Consider the following 18,031-nt stretch of genomic DNA (forward strand, 5'->3'; position numbering starts at 1 on the left):
CGCATGTAAGGTGCATATCTTATATAGAAATAATCCTGCACACTCTTTACAGGCATACAATAGTGAGGAGACAGAAATTTATCAATGCAAAAATAAGGTGACATTTATTTCAGGATAGAATAGCGACAATTGCAATATCTGACGTTTCGTTCCTCCTGGAGGACCTCACTATTGTATGCCTGTAAAGAGTGTGCAGTATTATTTCTAGAAGTTTTACAGGGCCTACGCCCCCTATACCAGCACCTCTGAGCTACTCTATGAAGAGTGAGTGCACACTATATATTTTCACAGCTGCATATCTTATGCAGCGTTTTCCCTGCCGACATATCAGGGTTTGCTCTAGAATTTTCCTTTTTGGGCTTCTGTGTATATTTTTCCAAAATTCTCTAAAACGGCAGCATTTCTTTTTTTTTTTTTTTTTAAATACGGTGTTTTGCGTTTTTTTGAGCTATGGGAACTGCAAAACAATTGATAGCAAATGGTCTGCTTTGAAGCAGAAGGCCGAGAAATGTTAAATTCTAACTGCTGGAAATGTATTGCCAAAAAAATAAATAAAGTTTGACTACTCTGTCTCAATACAGCCCGCTTTGGTGATGTCATGTCTATCATTCACTCATCCGCTGAAGCCAACCACTGACTGTCATATTTTGTATATGAAGGCGTTACCGCTGAGGTCAGTAATTGGCTACAGCAGTCATGTGAATGATGGACACGGCCACATCACTGCATGGACCACCAGAAAAGTGGGAAATCACGATCTTCAGTCTGGCCATCGGTCTCCTGACCTGAGCTAAACATCTTCATAGGAATCTACGGGGTTCCCTATATGACTAATGCTGACTGTTAGATAGCTGTCGACTAGCTTTGCCAATTTTACCAAACACAGACTGAACAAAAGGATCAATGTTACCCAACAGTCTGCTGCCAGAGAGCGGAGAATCCTCCATATGCATTAAGTGGCCAGCTGATCCCTCCGAAATCACTGGGTGTGGTGACGAATAGGGATGATCGAATACCTCAAATATTCGGCTTCGCGAATATTTTCCCGAATAGGTCGCCACTATTCGATGCGCAATGCAAGTCTATGAGAAACCCGAACAACAACTATTCAGAACTAGTCGGGCTTCCCATAGACTTACATTGCGCATCGAATATTCGAATAGCGGCGACCTATTCGTCGGATATTCGCGAAGTCGAATATTTGAGGTATTCGATCATCCCTAGTGACGAACATTTAAAAAAAAAAATAAAAAATTGTTAAGACTTTATTAAAAACAATGGAAAATCCTCTAAAAAACATCTTTTGAGCTTTCCCATTGACTTCTAAAGCACAAAGTATCTTCTGAGCAAAGGAACGGACATGTTTTTAGAAATGGGAAACAGTAAAAAGATGCTCTATAGCCAGAACATATGGACAGAAAGTCGTTTTAATATAGACCTGCTTATGTTCAGTTTTTGGCACGTTTTAAGATAGGTTTTACGGTAGTTCTCATGGTGTAATCCAACGATATAAAAAAATAACCAAAAAAACCCCGAACTGAGCATATAGCCTCCAAGAACAGAGAAAAAGGAAACGTCACTAGTTGGCTCATGACTACCAGTATGTGAGAAGCACAACTGGCCACGTGACCACTGCTCAAGCTGGCTACTGAACAGAGCTCTCAGACAATACAGGGATACTTGGATTTAGATATCCGAAAAAAAAAAAAAAGCACTGCAGGAATTGACGTTTAGCTCCAGAAAATACTTTAACCCTTTTATGAAAAGTAAATAAAGCAAAAGTAGGATGCAATAATACAAATAAACTAAGATTGAGAAAAGAAGCCATAAAACAAACTGCAGATAAAAAATCCTTTTAAAATATTTAGTCTCTATGGATTTCCAAAAATCTGTATAATCACAAACAAAAATTATATAGTCATGGACAAAAATGTTGGCACCCTTGAAATTGCTCCAGGAAATGAAGTATTTCTCCCAGAAAATTATTAATTCACACGTTATGTTATAAGTTTATTTCCTTTGTGTGTATTAGAACAACACAAAAAAAGCAAAGGGCAGAAAAGGCGAATTAGACAAAATTTCACACAAAACTGTAAAATAGGTAGAACATAATTGTTGGCACCCTCAACTTAATATTTGGTTGCACAACGCTTTGGAATAAATAACTACAATCAATCGCTTCTTATACAGTTGTGCTAAAAAGTTTACCTACCCCAGCAGATTTTTTGCATTCTTGGCCTTTTCTCAGCGAATATGAATCATAACACAAAAAAAAAAAAAAAAAAAAAAATCCACTCATGGTTCGTGGTTGGGTGAAGCCATTTATTGTCACTGTGCTTTCTTTTTGTCAATCATAATGACAACCAAAAACATCCAAATGACCCTGATCATAAGTGCACATACCCTGGTGATTTTGGCCTGATAACATGCACAGAAGTTGACACAAGTGGGTTTGAATGGCTAATAAAGGTAACATCCTCACCTGTGACCTGCTTGCTTGTAATCAGTGTGTCTGCATAAAAACTGAATGAGTTTCTGGGATCCAGACAGACTCTTGCATCTTTCATCCAGCCACTGACGTTTCTGGATTGTGAGTCATGGGGAAAGCAAAACTAATGTCAACGGATTAACGGGAAAAGATAGTTGAACTGTATAAAACAGGAAAGGGATACAAAAAGATATCCAAGGAATTGATAATGGCAGTCAGCAGTGTTCAAACTGATGGACAAATGGAAAATCAGGGGCTCTGTAAAAACCAAATCACGATCAGGTAGACCAACAAAAATTTCTGCCTCAGCTACCAGGAAAATTGTTCAGGATGCAAAGAAAAACCCACAAATAACATCAGCTGAAATCCAGGACTCACTGAAAACTAGCACTGTGGCTGTTTCAAGATGCACAATAAGGAGGTACTTGAACAAAAATGGGCTGCATGTTTGAGGCGCCAGAAGAAAGCCATTACTGCACAAATGCCACAAAGTATGTCGCCTACAATATGCCAAACAGCACAGAGACAAGCCTCCAAACTTCTGGAACAAGGTAATTTGGAGTGATGAGACCAAAATTTAACTTTTTGGTCACAACCATAAACGTTACATTTGGAGAGGTGTCAACAAGGCCTATGATGAAAGGAACACCATTCCTACTGTAAAGCACGGAGGTGGATCGCTTATGATGTGGGGATGTGTGAGCTACACAGACACAGGAAACTTGGTCAAAGTTGAAGGAAAGATGAATGCAGCATATTATCAGCAAATACTGGAGGCAAATTTGCACTGATCAGCCTGGAAGCTGCGCATGGGACATACTTGGACATTCCAACATAACAACGATCCAAAACACAAGGCCAAGTTGACCTGTCAATGCCTACAGCAGAACAAAGTGAAGGATCTGGAGTGGCCATCTCAGTCTCCTGATCTCAATATCATTGAGCCACTCTGGGGAGAACTCAAGCGCGCAGTTCATGCAAGAAAGCCCAGGAATTTACAGGAACTGGAGGCTTTTTGCCAAGAAGAATGGACAGCTTTACCATCTGAGAAAATAAAGACCCTCAGCCACAACTACCACAAAAGACTTCAAGCTGTCATTGATGTTATCGGGGGCAATACACGGTATTACAAACTGTGGTATGTGAACTTTTGATCAGGATCATTTGGTTGTCATTATGATTTAAAAAGAAAATAACAGTAGTTTAACAATAAATGGCTTCTCCCAACCACTAACCATGAGTGGAAAAAAAGATTGTGTTATTCATATTCTCTGAAAAAGGCCAAGAAAGCAAAAAATCTGCTGGGTTTTGTAAACTTTTGAGCACAACTGTAAATATCAACAAGCTTCTTACACCTTTCAATTGGAATCTTGGGCCACTTTTGAAAACTGCTCCAGTCTCTCATATTTGAAGGGTGCTTTCTTCCTCCCAACAGCAATTTTAAAGGAAACCTGTCATCAGAAATTTAGCTTGAAACCTAAAAGTGTCCCCCTCTGCAGCTCGTGGGCTGCATTCTAGCAAGGTTCCTGTACTTTTTGTGGCCCCTTTTAAACCAAATTAAATACTTTATAAACTTGTACCTTTTGCTATGTAAATTTTGTAAATCGTCCATGGGGGCGGGCTCTCTGGAGACCGTTGCTGTTCCTCCAGCACATTGACGCCGTCCCCCCACGCTCCATTTCATCCATCAGGACGCCGCCCACTGCGCCCGAGGTGCCGCCCACGCCAGGATCGCTGGTGGCGTGTGTCACAAGCACGAGATTATGGGCGGCGCTGTGATTGCATCGCAAGTGCCCGCCCATAATCTCGTGGGCGCGCTTTCCCCCACTGCCTCCAGCGTTCTGCGCAAGCGCTCGCCGGCCAAATAACCCGACATCACCTCCTTCCCATCTTACCCTGCAGCAGGGCAAGATGGGAAAGAGGTGACGTCGGGTCATCTGGCCAGCAAGCGCTTGCGCAGAACGCTGGAGGAAGAGGGAAAGTGCGGTCACGAGGTTATGGGCGGCATTTGATGATGACACTCACAGCGCCGCCCATAACCTCGTGCCTGCGCAAAACGTCACCAGCGGTCACACGTGCACACAGTGCACAGTACCGCTACAGTCGCACAGCGCATGCGCGGGACCTCGGGCGCCCAGGGGCGGCGTCCTGAGATATGAAATTCAGCGTTGGGGGGCGGAGTAAATCTGCTGGAGGAACAGCAACGGTCACCAGAGAGCCCGCCCCCATGGACGATTTACAAAATTTACATAGCAAAAAGGTACAAGTTTATAAAGTATTTAATTTGGTTTAAAAGGGGCCACAAAAAGTACAGGAACCTTGCTAGAATGCAGCCCACGAGCTGCAGAGGGGGAAACTTTTAGGTTTAAAGCAAATTTTCTGATGACAGGTTCCCTTTAAGATCTCTCCTCAGGTGTTCAATGGGATTTAGATCTGAACTCATTGCTGCCACTTCACAACTCTCCTTTGTTCCCATCCTTTTCTAAGTGCTACTTGAAATATGTTTAGGGTCATTGTCCTGTTGGAAGACCCATCACATATGACACAAACCCAGCTTTCTGACACTGGGCACTACTTTGCGACCCAAAAATCCTTTGGTACTCTTTTGATTTCATGATGCTTTGCACATAGCCAAGGCACCCAGTGCCAGAGCAGGAAAACAACCCAGCATGTGAGACCTATGAGCGACCTCAAACGATCGCAAAAGAGACAAAAATAGTTTGTCTGTGAGAGGTTGTTCACTTACCATTTATCGTTGCCTGTTATTTGTCGTTCCTGCGGCAGCACACATCGCTGTGTGACACCGCAGGAATGAGCAACAACACTGCACCTACGGCCGCCGGTAATGAGGAAGGAATTAGGTGGGCGGGATGTTAGTTCCGCTCATCTCCGCCCCTCCGCTTCTATTGTGCGGCTGCGTAGTGACGTCGCTGTGACGCCGAACGAACCTCCCCCTTAGAAAGGAGGCGGTTCGCCGGCAATAGCGTCGTCGCTAGGCAGGGAAGTCCGTGTGATGGTTGTTAGCGACGTTGTGCACCACGGGCAGCGATTTGCCTGTGACGCACAACCGACGGGGGCGGATACGCTCGCTAACGATATCGATACCGCAGCGTGTAAAGTGCCCTTTAGAAGCCACCCATGTGCGAGTGCCCGAAACGACATTCACATCAACAAGTTAGGCATAAAGATTATTTCTGCTTATTTCTTGTAGATATTGTAGCCAGACCTTCCAGTGATGTACACACGAGGATCTAGTCTGTAGAGGACAGTGTGACAGGTTATCAGTGTATGCACAATGTTTATTTTTATTTCCTACATACGCTTTAAGGCCCTGTGCGCACTAGCCGGATTTCCTGTGGATTTGCTGCATGTTTTGCTGCAGAAAAAAAGAGAATTTTGTTTACTTACCGTAAATTCTTTTTCTTATAGTTCCGTATTGGGAGACTCAGACATTGGGTGTATAGCTTCTGCCTCCGGAGGACACACAAAGTACTACACTCAAAAGTGTAGCTCCTCCCTCTTAGCTTATACACTCCCCTGGAGAAAAAGAAAAAAGAACAAACGATCGAAGCCCAATAAATTTTATACAAAAATAATTTTTAATTTTGCAAGTGATAATATAAGTGTTACAGTGGGCACAATTTATGCATCATATATATCATAGAATATACATTTAATTCACACAGCGGAACTATAAAGTTGTGACCGCAAAATGTATCCCCTTATAGTATATATCCACCAGTCATACATATAGTGTCCATATTAATCAATTAGGAATTATGGTACTCAAAAGTATCCAGCATATAAACAGTATATATACCATTAATTTGTATACAAATAATTTGAGCAAATAACCAGCCGGGATCACTATATATCAGATTTTACCCGATATTGATGTCAAAAAATTAATTAATGAAAGCCTCTATATTATATGCTGGATATTAAGATTTTAATCAGTGATACTGTACCAAATCTCAAAGTAAGTGGATGATCCCATAAATTATAGCATGTCTATATGCTAGGATTCACCTAAAAAGAGGTTTTATCAAGCAGGCAGCGGGGATCACTCTCTCATAATTCAGTAATATAAACCATGCCTGATCAAAAAAGGGGGGCCTTGGTAACATATGTTATATATTAGATCAGATATTTAGATCCTGCAAGCCTCCAATCAACATACCATACTGGGTGTACGGCTTCCAAACAGGCACATTTTAGGTGAATCCTAGCATATAGACATGCTATAATTTATGGGATCATCCACCTACTTTGAGATTTGGTACAGTATCACTGATTAAAATCTTAATATCCAGCATATAATATAGAGGCTTTCATTAATTAATTTTTTGACATCAATATCGGGTAAAATCTGATAGATAGTGATCCCGGCTGGTTATTTGCTCAAATTATTTGTATACAAATTAATGGTATATATACTGTTTATATGCTGGATACTTTTGAGTACCATAATTCCTAATTGATTAATATGGACACTATATGTATGACTGGTGGATATATACTATAAGGGGATACATTTTGCGGTCACAACTTTATAGTTCCGCTGTGTGAATTAAATGTATATTCTATGATATATATGATGCATAAATTGTGCCCACTGTAACACTTATATTATCACTTGCAAAATAAAAAATTATTTTTGTATAAAATTTATTGGGCTTCGATCGTTTGTTCTTTTTTCTTTTTCATATTGTATGATACGATTTATGCCCTACTTTGATATAGTCCTAGTGTGTAATAGAATTATATCATATATGGAATATCAGAAATTATGAGAGATTAAGCATGTACACTTTATTGCTGGTTTGTGGTCTTAATACTCCCCTGGAGAACCAGATCTAGCCAGTTTAGTGCAAAAGCTGAAGGAGAATAGCCACCCACAAGTAAAAACAGAGCAAGAACCGGAACAACCGGAGACTCTGTCCATGACAACAGCCGGTTATAACACGCGGAACAAGAAACTGCCAACAGGCAACAGGGAGGGTGCTGGGTCTCCCAATACGGAACTATAAGAAAAAGAATTTACGGTAAGTAAACAAAATTCTCTTTTTCTTTATCGTTCCTATGGGAGACCCAGACATTGGGACGTCTCAAAGCAGTCCATGGGTGGGAATAAACAGAAAAACTGAGAAGTAGGTGGAGCCTAACTTCACAAATGGGCGACAGCCGCCTGAAGGATGCGTCTGCCCAAGCTCGCATCTGCCGAAGCATGAGCATGCACTTGGTAGTGCTTTGAAAAGGTATGCAGGCTAGTCCAAGTGGCAGCCTGACAGACTTGCTGAGCCGTAGCCTGGTGCCTGAAAGCCCAAGAGGCACCGACAGCTCTGGTCGAGTGTGCCTTGATCCCCGGCGGGAGAGGCACCTGAGAACACTGGTAGGCATCAGAAATGGTCGACCTAATCCAACGGGCTAAGATCGGCTTAGAAGCAGAGAGGCCCTTACGCCGACCTGTGGTTAGCACAAAAAGAGAGGTGCACCGCCTAAGAGCAGCGGTGCGAGACACATAGATCCAGAGCGTCCGCACCAGATCCAGAGTATGCAACGCTTTCTCAAAGCGATGAACAGGAGCCGGACAAAAGGAAGGTAGGGTAATGTCCTGGTTAAGGTGGAAAGGAGAAACCACCTTAGGGAGAAAGTCCGGAGTCTGACAGAGAACCACCTTGTCTTGATGAAAAACCAAAAAAGGTGACTCCGAAGAGAGCGCAGCCAAATCAGAGACTCTCCTAAGGGAAGTTATGGCCACTAGAAAGACCACTTTCTGTGAAAGACGAAACAAAGAAACCTCCCTAAGAGGCTCAAAGGGGGGTTTCTGCAAAACCGTGAGAACCAAATTGAGGTCCCAGGGATCCAAGGGCCGCTGGTAAGGCGGAATGATGTGAGACGCGCCCTGCAAGAAGGTGCGCACCTGAGCCAGCTGGGCGATACGCCACTGGATCAACACTGACAGAGCCGAGACTTGTCCCTTGAGAGAGTTGAGGGACAGTCCCAGCTGCAAACCGGACTATAGAAAGGACAGAAGGGTCGGCAAGGAAAAAGGCCAAGGAGGATGGCCGGAAGAGCGACACCAAGACAGGAAAATTTTCCAAGTCCTGTGATAGATCTTGGCAGAGGAAGACTTCCGGGCCCGAGTCATAGTGGAGATGACCTCAGGGGGACACCAGAAGCCGTCAAGATCCAGGACTCAAGAGCCACGCCGTCAATCTGAGAGCCGCAGAATTCTGGCGGAAAAACGGACCTTGTGAGAGAAGGTCTGGACGGTCCGGAAGATGCCACGGCACCTCTATGGACAGATGGAGCAGGTCTAGGTACCAAGCTCGCCTGGGCCAGTCCGGAGCAATGAGGATGACTCGACGGCCCTCCATTCTGATCTTGCGCAGAACTCTGGGCAAGAGAGCTAGAGGGGGAAACACGTAGGACAGACGAAACTGGGACCAGTCTTGAACCAGGGCGTCCGCGGCGAAGGCCTGAGGATCGTGGGAGCGAGCCACGTAAATTGGAACCTTGTTGTTGTGCCGGGATGCCATTAGATCCACTTCCGGAGTGCCCCACTTGCGGCAGATTGACTGAAACACTGCCGGATGCAGGGACCACTCGCCACTGTCCACGGTTTGACGGCTGAGATAATCTGCTTCCCAGTTTTCCACGCCTGGGATGTGGACTGCGGATATGGTGGACTTGGAGTCCTCCGTCCATTGAAGGATGCGTTGAACCTCCAACATTGCCAGGCGGCTGCGTGTCCCGCCTTGGTGATTGATGTAGGCAACCGCTGTCGCGTTGTCTGACTGGACTCGGATGTGCTTGCCCGCCAATAGGTGGTGAAAAGCTAGGAGAGCCAGAAGCACGGCTCTGGTTTCCAGCAAATTGATCGAGAGGGCTGACTCGGACGGAGTCCAAGTGCCCTGTGCTCGGCGGTGGAGACATACCGCTCCCCAGCCGGAAAGACTGGCATCCGTGGTGAGGATCACCCAGGACGGGGCCAGGAAGGAGCGTCCCTGAGACAGAGAGAGGGGCCGAAGCCATCACTGAAGAGAGCTCCTGGTCTGTGGCGACAGAGCCACTAACCTGAGCAAGGAGGAAGGCCGCTTGTCCCAACAGCGGAGAATGTCCAGCTGCAGTGGACGCAGATAGAACTGCGCAAAGTGAACAGCCTCCATTGACGCCACCATCTGACCCAGCACCTGCATCAGGTGCCTGATGGAATAACGGCGGGGCCTCAGCAGAGAGCGCACCGCCAGTTGGAGGGACTGCTGTTTGATTAAGGGCAACTTCACAAGTGCCGGCAGAGTCTCGAACTGCATCCCTAGGTACGTGAGCCTCTGGGTCGGAGTCAGAGTGGATTTGGGCAGATTGACAAGCCACCCGAATTGGGCTAGAGTGGCGAGAGTGAGCGAGACACTCCGCTGACAGTCTGCGCTGGATGAAGCCTTGACTAGAAGGTCGTCCAGGTAAGGAATCACTGCCAACCCCTGGAGGTGCAGAACCGCAACCACTGCTGCCATGACCTTGGTGAAAACACGAGGGGCCGCGGCTAACCCGAAGGGGAGAGCCACGAATTGGAAATGTTCCTCTCCGATTGCAAAACGTAGCCAACGCTGGTGTGAAATTGCAATTGGCACATGCAGATAGGCATCTCTGATGTCGATGGATGCCAGGAAATCCCCTTGGGTCATTGAGGCAATGACTGACCGCAGAGACTCCATGCGAAAATGCCGCACCTGAACATGCTTGTTGAGAAGCTTGAGATCCAGGATGGGCCGGAAGGAACCGTCCCTTTTGGGGACTAGGAAGAGATTTGAGTAGAAACCTCTGAACCGTTCCCGGGCGGGAACCGGTACAATTACCCCGTTGACCTGCAAGGATGCCACGGCCTGAGAGAAGGCGGCGGCCTTGGAGCAGGGGGGAGTTGACAGAAAAAATCTGTTTGGCGGGCTGGAAGAGAATTCTATCTTGTAGCCGTGGGAGATGATATCCCGCACCCACTGATCGGAGACGTGTTGAAACCACACGTCGCCAAAGTGGGAGAGCCTGCCACCGACTAAGGACGTTGCTGGTGCGGACAGATAGTCAAGAGGAGGCTGCCTTAGTGGCAGCAGCTCCTGCGGTCTTCTGTGGACGCGCTTTTGTGGGCCAGTTGGATTTTTGGTCCTTGGCTGAGTTAGTGGACGAGGCCGAGGGCTTAGAGGGCGACCAGTTGGAGGAACGAAAGGAACGAAACCTCGACTGATTCCTACCCTGGACAGGTTTCCTGGTTTTGGTTTGTGGCATGGAAGTACTCTTCCCGCCAGTAGCCTCCTTAATAATTTCATCCAGCTGTTCACCGAACAGCCTGGACCCAGCAAAAGGGAGTCCAGCAAGGAACTTCTTTGAGGAAGCATCTGCCTTCCACTCTCGAAGCCACAAGATCCTGCGGATAGAGAGGGAATTAGCCAAAGCCACCGCAGTGCGGTGAGAAGCCTCTAGCATGGCAGACATGGCATAGGATGAAAAAGCTGAAGCTTGGGAAGTTAAGGTAACCAGTTCGGGCATAGATTCCCTGGTGAGGGAATGCATCTCCTCTAGAGAAGCAGAGATGGCTTTGAGAGCCCACACTGTTGCAAAAGTTGGGGAGAACGAGGCCCCTGCCGCCTCATATACAGATTTGGCCAGAAGGTCAACCTGGCGGTCAGTGGAATCCTTAAGAGAGGTGCCATCAGCCACTGATACAACGGTCCGGGCTGAGAGTCTAGACACCGGGGGGTCTACCTTTGGTGAATGAGCCCACTCCTTAACCACCTCAGGTGGAAAGGGAAAACGGTCATCAGAACTACGCTTTGGGAAGCGTTTGTCAGGACAGGCCCTAGGTTTGGTCACAGCGGCCTGAAAACTGGAGTGGTTAATGAACACACTCTTTGACCTCTTAGGCGAGGTAAACTGGTGCTTTGCTGCCAGAGAGGGTTGCTCCTCTGATACTGGCGGATTGAGATCCAGTACAGAATTAATGGACGCAATCAAATCACTATGGGGAGATAAGGTATGCACACCAGTGACTATGTAAGGGGAATACATGAAATAGCAGAAACTGCTGTGTGAATACTGACTTGAAAAATCCAATAGCTATATGTAAGAGAGAAAATGTGAAAAATGGAATCTGCATTACTGCCATGAACATATGAATCAAGAGAAATTTAGCTACTGAATTGATCAATGCAATAGAGCCCCAACACTACGCCAAAGTATTTCTCTACGTTTGGGGTCCCTAGCTTGTGTGTGTCCTCTCATGCAGTTAAAAAACTTACCGTGTATGGGAAGCTGAGACCCAGGCTATTTATGCGTATGATATGGATTGGCAATAGGTGTGGTTGGGGAGGGTTCACAAACGAAAAAAATACTAACAAATAAGGAATAACGTTTGGAACACCATTCTAAGTCTGAACTGGGTGCAAAAACCTAAAAAAAACATCACTATGGGGAGAGAAGGTATGCACACCAGTGACTATGTAAGGGGAATACATGAAATAGCAGAAACTGCTGTGTGAATACTGACTTGAAAAATCCAATAGCTATATGTAAGAGTGAACATGTGAAAAATGGAATCTGCATTACTGCCATGAACATATGAACATATGAATCAAGAGAAATTTAGCTACTGAATTGATCAATGCAATTCAGTAGCTAAATTTCTCTTGATTCATATGTTCATGGCAGTAATGCAGATTCCATTTTTCACATTTTCACTCTTACATATAGCTATTGGATTTTTCAAGTCAGTATTCACACAGCAGTTTCGGCTATTTCATGTATTCCCCTTACATAGTCACTGGTGTGCATACCTTATCTCCCCATAGTGATGCAATCAAATCACTAACATCTGAGTCACTTTCAGACAGATCAATGGGGCACATGGAGTTAGCCTCCGAGCCCCCTGTAAAGGCATCCTCCTCGTCCTGCGAGTCAGGTTCTGAAACTGAGCCGCGGGACGAGGAAGGAGAGGGAGCCCTGCGTCTCTTCTTAGGAGGACGGGGTCTGGGACCAGATGAGGAATCCTCTGTGAGCTCCGCTGAGAGAGCCCTAGCAGCAGAGGCACCCTGTGAAGGGGGCTGATGCATATTCAGCAAAGTCCTGGACAGCTGTCCCATGGAGTCGGCAAAAGACTGGGAGATAGACCTAGATAAGGATTCTACCCAAGCCGGGGGTTCAGCCACAGGGACCGGAGCAGCCGGAGAGACCACTGGGGGGGCGATTCCAGGCTGAGGCATCGTCAGGTTAGAGCAGGCATCACAATGTGGATAGGTGCTCGGTTCAGGCAGTAGGAGCTTACATGCAGTGCACACTGAATACAGCTTTGGAGCCTTGCTCCTCGTGTGAGACATGCTGCTGGAGTGGGGGCTCTGCCAGAATGACCCCCAGAGAGTATATACAGAGGTCCACAACCAGAGGTTGTGGCTTACCAGACCGCTGGAGCGGTGTTGTGTGCCCTCCAGATCCCGAAGCCCGGACCCCCAAGCACCTCAGCAGGGATGCTGCAGCCAGTGCTGATCGCAGAGAAAACGCTGAGAAAATGGCGCCGGAGCGAAGAGAGGGGGCGGGACCTACTCTGAGAGCGGGAACTGGAGGGCCATAGAGACTTACAGGGGAGGAGACATGTACCCAGAGAGGAGTGTCCCTCCCCTGTGCAGAACGGCCGCTGGGCGGAGCCGTGCTGTCCCTCTGCATGAATGACATGCGAGGGCAGTGAAACCGAAAGTAGGTCTCCGGCGAAGCCGGGGCCTAAATTTGAGCGGTGCGGCCGGCGCGCAGGCACCATCGGCGCGGTTCTCAGGCGACAGCCAGAGAACCCGCCGGAAATGTCATAAAAATCACTCAGCACACTCTCCCACCACAATAAAGTACAGGGACCCCCAATATATAAACGTCTCAGGTACTTAGCTTGCTGAGACGCAGGGTTCCAAGTCCCTGGGGATGAGCGCTCCGGTCCAGCAGGATCCTGAAGGGCTGCGGATGGAGACCGGTCTCCTGCCAAGCATGGAGAACCGTGCTGGCTCCCACTTCAAGCCAGAGCCCAGGAGGGATGGTGAAGGAGCACGGCATGTAAGGCTCCAGCCTTGGAATCAACCTTAACAGCACCGCCGACACAGTGGGGGTGAGAAGGGACATGCAGGGGGTCCAGGCTTGGACCCGCTTTTCTTCAAACTCTTTCCAAAAATGAAAAATCAGATGAGAATGCATGTGTGGATGTATGCCTCCTGAACACAAAGCGATAAACTGGCTAGATCTGGTTCTCCAGGGGGTGTATAAGCTCAGAGGGAGGAGCTACACTTTTGAGTGTAGTACTTTGTGTGTCCTCCGGAGGCAGAAGCTATACACCCAATGTCTGGGTCTCCCATAGGAACGATAAAGAAATGTTCTTAACCTTTCTGCAGTAATTCACCAGCAAAACCAATGGGGAAAAAAATGCTGTGCGCACTAGGCTGATTTTGACAGCTGAAGGTTTTGCTGCGGAATTCCCGCAGCAAAAACAATTGCATGTCACTTCTTTTCCGCAGGTAGCTGCGGGACTTCACTAATGCAATGGTGAAATCCCGCAGGGAACAACAGCACCAAATCCGCACCAAAATGCAATAAACCGCATGCGGATTTCGGTGCGGATTTGGTGCGGGTTTTTTTTTGCAGGTGCGGAAATCTTTGAGAGGAAGCGGAATTTTCTTAAAATTCCATTTTCTAGTGCGCACAGGGCCTAAGGCATCACTCCAGCATTTGTTTGTTTTTATTGCCCTCTGGAGTAGAACTTCAAAATCTTAAGGCCCCGTCACACTAAGCAACATCGCTAGCAACATCGCTGCTAACGAACAACTTTTCTGACGTAACAGCGATGTTGCTAGCGATGTCGCTGTGTGTGACATCCAGCAACAACCTGGCCCCTGCTGTGAGGTCGTTGGTTGTTGCTGAATGTCCTGGGCCATTTTTTAGTTGTTGCTGTCCTGCTGTGAAGCACAGATCGCTGTGTGTGACAGCGAGACAGCAACAACTAAATGTGCAGGCAGCAGGAGCCGGCTTCTGCGGAAGCTGGTAACCAATGTAAACATTGGGTAACCAAGAAGCCCTGTCCTTGGTTACCCGATATTTACCTTCGTTACCAGCCTCCGCCGCTCTCACTGTCAGTGCCGGCTCCTGCTCTGTGCACATGTAGCTGCAGGACACATTGGGTTAATTAACCCGATGTGTGCTGTACTAGGAGAGCAGGGAGCCAGCGCTCAGTGTGCGCTGCTCCCTGCTCTCTGCACGTGTAGCTGCGTGCGCTGGTATCCAAGGTAAATATCGGATTGGTTACCCGATATTTACCTTAGTTACCAAGCGCAGCATCTTCCACGCGGCGCTGGGGGCTGGTCACTGGTTGCTGGTGAGCTCACCAGCAACTCGTGTAGCGACGCTCCAGCGATCCCTGCCAGGTCAGGATGCTGGTGGGATCGCTGGAGCGTCGCAGTGTGACATCTCACCAGCAACCTCCTAGCAACTTACCAGCGATCCCTATCGTTGTTGGGATCGCTGGTAAGTTGTTTAGTGTGACTGGACCTTAAGTCCCCTGCCCTTTGTCTTCTACTCGCCTTCCGGTGGCTTCATCTTCTATCACCGCTGCTCCAGTTGCTCTCGATGATTTGTGACCTGCCGGCAGCTCCAGTGTTTCATGGAGCCGGAGGTCACAACGCCACAAAACTCTATGACCGCCTTGTTCTGACTCTCAGAGATGCATCGGGAGATTGTGACATAACTTCTGACAGTAGGAAGTTACAGTCACAAGATGACGCCTCAGGAGCGAAGTGGAAAAACTATTAAGCTGCTGGAGGGCGAGTATAAAACAGGGGGCTTAGATTTTGAAACACCACTCCAGCTTTTTTTTTTTTTTTCCTTTTATTGCCCTGCTGGTGGATTGGTGCTTTAAATCTCCTACCCCCTGTATTATACTCACCTTCTGGGGGCTTCATCTTCCTATCACCAGCGCTCTGGTCTGTTTCCTGTGATTTGTGACCTGTTGTCAGCTCCAGTGTTTTATGGAATACGCCAGAGGTCACAACTCAATACATCTCTATGAGAACCTTGTTCTTGCCTTGTTCTGGCTCTCATAGAGGTGCATTGAGAGCTTGTAACCTCAGCCAGTCAGACGTCACAGTCACAAGATGGTACTGCGGGACCGGAGCAACGTCTTTAAAAGGAGAGTATATGATGGGTCAGATGTAAAGCGCTACCGCAGCACTGAAAAACAGAAAACGCTGGAGCGGTGCTGGAAAGTTAGAGAAGCGTCTAAAGAGGCTCCAAATGCAGCATCCAGTAGGAGAGGGACAGACGGGGCGCGCAGAAAGGGGGCACGGCAGACGGGGCGCGCAGAAAGGGGGCACGGCAGACGGGGCGCGCAGAAAGGGGGCACGGCAGACGGGGCGCGCAGAAAGGGGGCACGGCAGACGGGGCGCGCAGAAAGGGGGCACGGCAGACGGGGCGCGCAGAAAGGGGGCACAGCAGACGGGGCGCGCAGAAAGGGGGCACGGCAGACGGGGCGCGCAGAAAGGGGGCACGGCAGACGGGGCGCGCAGAAAGGGGGCACGGCAGACGGGGCGTGCGGAAAGGGGTACGGCAGACGGGGCGCGCAGAAAGGGGTACGGCAGACAGGGCGCGCAGAAAGGGGTACGGCAGACGGGGCGCGCAGAAAGGGGTACGGCAGACAGGGCGCGCAGCAGGGGTATCTGGGCATATACAGCCGGCTACTGACAGGATTAGTGCTTGTCCTCACGGTGCGGGCTGGGTGCAGGTGAGCCGCACCACATAGCAATCTGCAGGGATCAGAGTGTACGGATCAGCTGATAGAAGTACACGTGTGAGAGGCGTCCTAATAGGCAGCCCGGCAGAGGAGCTCGCACTGCCGCCTGTCAGAAGTACCTGCTTCCCGTAGACTATACAGCAGACCTGCAGCCAGGACCCCCGCAGCGATAGCGCCCCAGGCAGCCATGAGGGGAGCTCCTTACCTTACCTATCGCCGTGCACCGAGCAAACAGCATCGGGCCACTTCCGGGATCTCCGTCCTGCAGCTGTCAGGCACAGGTGAGTGACAGAAGAACTAACCAATCACAGAGGCGATCCGAGTGTGGGCGGTCTTATCTTGGCAGCTGTCAAGACATTCACGGACTAGACGGTCGGTCTAGCATGGAGTTGGTCCTGTGATGTCACCGGAATGGGGCGGAGCTCCCTCTATAACGCACATGCCAGAGCGCACAGCACAGCAGTGTGCCGGGGATGCCGGAGCTGCGGCTGTGGAGAGAGCACACTGACAGGACTGAGGGGCTTTATACATAGGGTTCAGTGTGAGTGATCTGAGGCGGTGACCTGGGGGCACAAATAAGTGGATGTTCCTACATGGGGGCTGCATGTTCAAGGTGGCACAGGGAAGGGGCTGCTACTACTTGTATAGGCTGCATATTGGGGGTGATGAAAGGGGGTGATGTTACATGTGTGCGGCTGCATGCTGGGGAAGGGGGTGATATGATGGGGCTGCGTGGGAAGGGGGTGATGATGTTGGGGAGGGAGGGCATGCCTGGGGAAAGGGGGTGATGATGTTGGGGAGGGAGGGCATGCCTGGGGATGGGGGGTGATGATGTTGGGGAGGGAGGGCGGGCATGCCTGGGGATGGGGGGGTGATGATGTTGGGGAGGGAGGGCGGGCATGCCTGGGGATGGGGGGGGTGATGATGTTGGGGAGGGAGGGCGGGCATGCCTGGGGATGGGGGGGGTGATGATGTTGGGGAGGGAGGGCGGGCATGCCTGGGGATGGGGGGGGTGATGATGTTGGGGAGGGAGGGCGGGCATGCCTGGGGATGGGGGGGGTGATGATGTTGGGGAGGGAGGGCGGGCATGCCTGGGGATGGGGGGGGTGATGATGTTGGGGAGGGAGGGCGGGCATGCCTGGGGATGGGGGGGGTGATGATGTTGGGGAGGGAGGGCGGGCATGCCTGGGGATGGGGGGGGTGATGATGTTGGGGAGGGAGGGCGGGCATGCCTGGGGATGGGGGGGGTGATGATGTTGGGGAGGGAGGGCGGGCATGCCTGGGGATGGGGGGGTGATGATGTTGGGGAGGGAGGGCGGGCATGCCTGGGGATGGGGGGGTGATGATGTTGGGGAGGGAGGGCGGGCATGCCTGGGGATGGGGGGGGTGATGATGTTGGGGAGGGAGGGCGGGCATGCCTGGGGATGGGGGGGTGATGATGTTGGGGAGGGAGGGCGGGCATGCCTGGGGATGGGGGGGGTGATGATGTTGGGGAGGGAGGGCGGGCATGCCTGGGGATGGGGGGGGTGATGATGTTGGGGAGGGAGGGAGGGCGGGCATGCCTGGGGATGGGGGGTGGGCGTCTTGATCCAAAAGGTGCTTCACAGAATTTTAAAGCATTGTGCCGTGAAAATAAAAAAAATGTTTTTTTCCCCTAAACATTTTTTATTTTCACACAAGTAAAAGTAAAAAAGGGCCATCCAGTTTGTTGAGCAATTTCTCTTAAGTACTTGGATGCC

At 49.0% G+C, this 18,031-nt stretch overlaps 1 protein-coding gene across 3 annotated transcripts in view; it reads right to left on the minus strand.

Moving 5' to 3' along the window:
* The window catches only part of NAXD (NAD(P)HX dehydratase), a 46,498-nt gene extending 29,920 nt beyond the window's left edge, over window positions 1-16,578 (minus strand). The window contains exon 1 of one of the 3 annotated variants that reach the window (XM_075336671.1): window positions 16,498-16,578. Coding sequence is in view for 2 of the 3 variants with exons in the window: in XM_075336669.1 (XP_075192784.1) it covers window positions 16,412-16,481 (70 nt within the window). In the remaining variant the exon portion in view is untranslated. The other 2 variants (XM_075336670.1, XM_075336669.1) reach the window with 2 other exon arrangements.
* Window positions 16,579-18,031: the final 1,453 nt, after the last annotated feature.

The sequence above is a fragment of the Anomaloglossus baeobatrachus genome, chromosome 2 (assembly GCF_048569485.1).
Source record: "Anomaloglossus baeobatrachus isolate aAnoBae1 chromosome 2, aAnoBae1.hap1, whole genome shotgun sequence".
Taxonomy (NCBI): Eukaryota; Metazoa; Chordata; class Amphibia; order Anura; family Aromobatidae; genus Anomaloglossus; species Anomaloglossus baeobatrachus.